The sequence below is a fragment of the Triticum urartu genome, chromosome 4A, assembly GCF_056163025.1.
Source record: "Triticum urartu cultivar PI428250 chromosome 4A, HENAU_Tu73, whole genome shotgun sequence".
Lineage (NCBI taxonomy): Eukaryota > Viridiplantae > Streptophyta > Magnoliopsida > Poales > Poaceae > Triticum > Triticum urartu.
The window spans coordinates 409217542-409218889 of NC_141876.1; the positions used below are offsets into that span (position 1 = coordinate 409217542).

The following is a 1348-nucleotide window of genomic DNA, read 5'->3' on the forward strand; positions in this document are numbered from 1 at the left end:
TTCGATGGCGCATTTGCACGTCAGGGCACGGGGGCTAGAGCCGTGCTCATCTCTCCCACTCAGGACAAGCTCTACTATGATGTGCAGTTCTGCTTCCAGCGGGGCGAGAAGGTCTCCAACAACATCGCAGAGTACGAGGGTCTCATCGCCGGCCTCAAAGCGGCGGTGGCCCTAGGGGTGAAACGCCTCACCATCAAAGGAGACTCGTAGCTCCTCGTCAAGTTCTCCAACAAGGTGTACGAGCCAAAGGATGGGCACATGGAGGCATACCTCGCGAAGGTACGCAAGATGGAGAAGAAGTTCCTGGGACTGGAGCTACAACATGTGCCACGTGGCACCGACAAAGAGGCTGACGACATAGCCAAGAGAGAATCCAAGCGGCAACCCCAAGAGCCTGGCGTCTTCGAGGAGCCGCTCTTCAAGCCTTCGGCAGCACCCCCGCCTGCGGAGCCGACACCGTCTCAGGAGGAGCTCCCCTAGCCGCCAGCCTCGGGATCTCCCGCCTGCGGCCCGACTTCAGGAGCACGCGTCCTCTTAGTTCTCGAGCCTCAGGAAGGGTGCTGGATCGAAGAGTTCAGGACGTACCTGACGCAAGGCATGCTGCCGAAGAAGGAGGAAGACGCAGAGCGTGTGGCCCGGCAGGCTATGGCGTACCGCATTCAGGACGATGAGCTATACAGGAAGCGGCCAAATGACGGTTCTCTGCGATGCATTTCCAGGGAACATGGGAAACAGTTGCTGGCTGACATACATGGCGGAGACTGCGGGCACCACTCGTCATGGCGCACCCTGGTCGGCAAAGCTTTCCGCAGCGGGTTCTACTGGCCCACAACATTCAATGACGCGGCCGAGCTGGTGAAATTCTGCAAGGCCTTCCAATTCCACTCCAAGCAGATCCACCAGCCGGCTCAGGGCCTCCAGACTATCCTGCTCTCATCGTCGTTCGCGGTCTGGGGGCTGGATATCCTGGGCCAGTTCCCTCGAGCACCTAGAGGTTAGCGCTACCTCTATGTCACCATCGACAAATTCACCAAGTGGGTGGAAGTGGAAGCCGTCCGCACCATCCCAGCTGGGACAGTGGTCAAGTTCATCAAGGGCCTCGTAAGCCGATTTGATGTCCCTGATCGCATCATCACCGACAACGGCTCACAGTTCACTAGTAATCTCTTCAAAACATATTGTGCTAACCTTGGAACGCAGATCTGCTACGTCTCCGTGGCGCACCCCAGGAGCAACGGCCAGGCCGAACGTGCCAACGCGGAGGTCCTGAGGGGTCTCAAGACTAGAACCTTCAAGAAGAAGCTCGAGGCCTATGGTAGGGGCTGGCACGACGAGCTCCAGTCCGTGT

At 58.5% G+C, this 1348-nt stretch overlaps 1 protein-coding gene across 1 annotated transcript; it reads left to right on the forward strand.

Moving 5' to 3' along the window:
* The first annotated feature begins 645 nt into the window (after positions 1-645).
* LOC147976000 (uncharacterized) lies at positions 646-999 on the forward strand. Its single transcript, XM_087520678.1, has one exon. The coding sequence runs from the start codon at positions 646-648 to the stop codon at positions 997-999; it is 354 nt and encodes a 117-aa protein (XP_087376804.1).
* Positions 1000-1348: the final 349 nt, after the last annotated feature.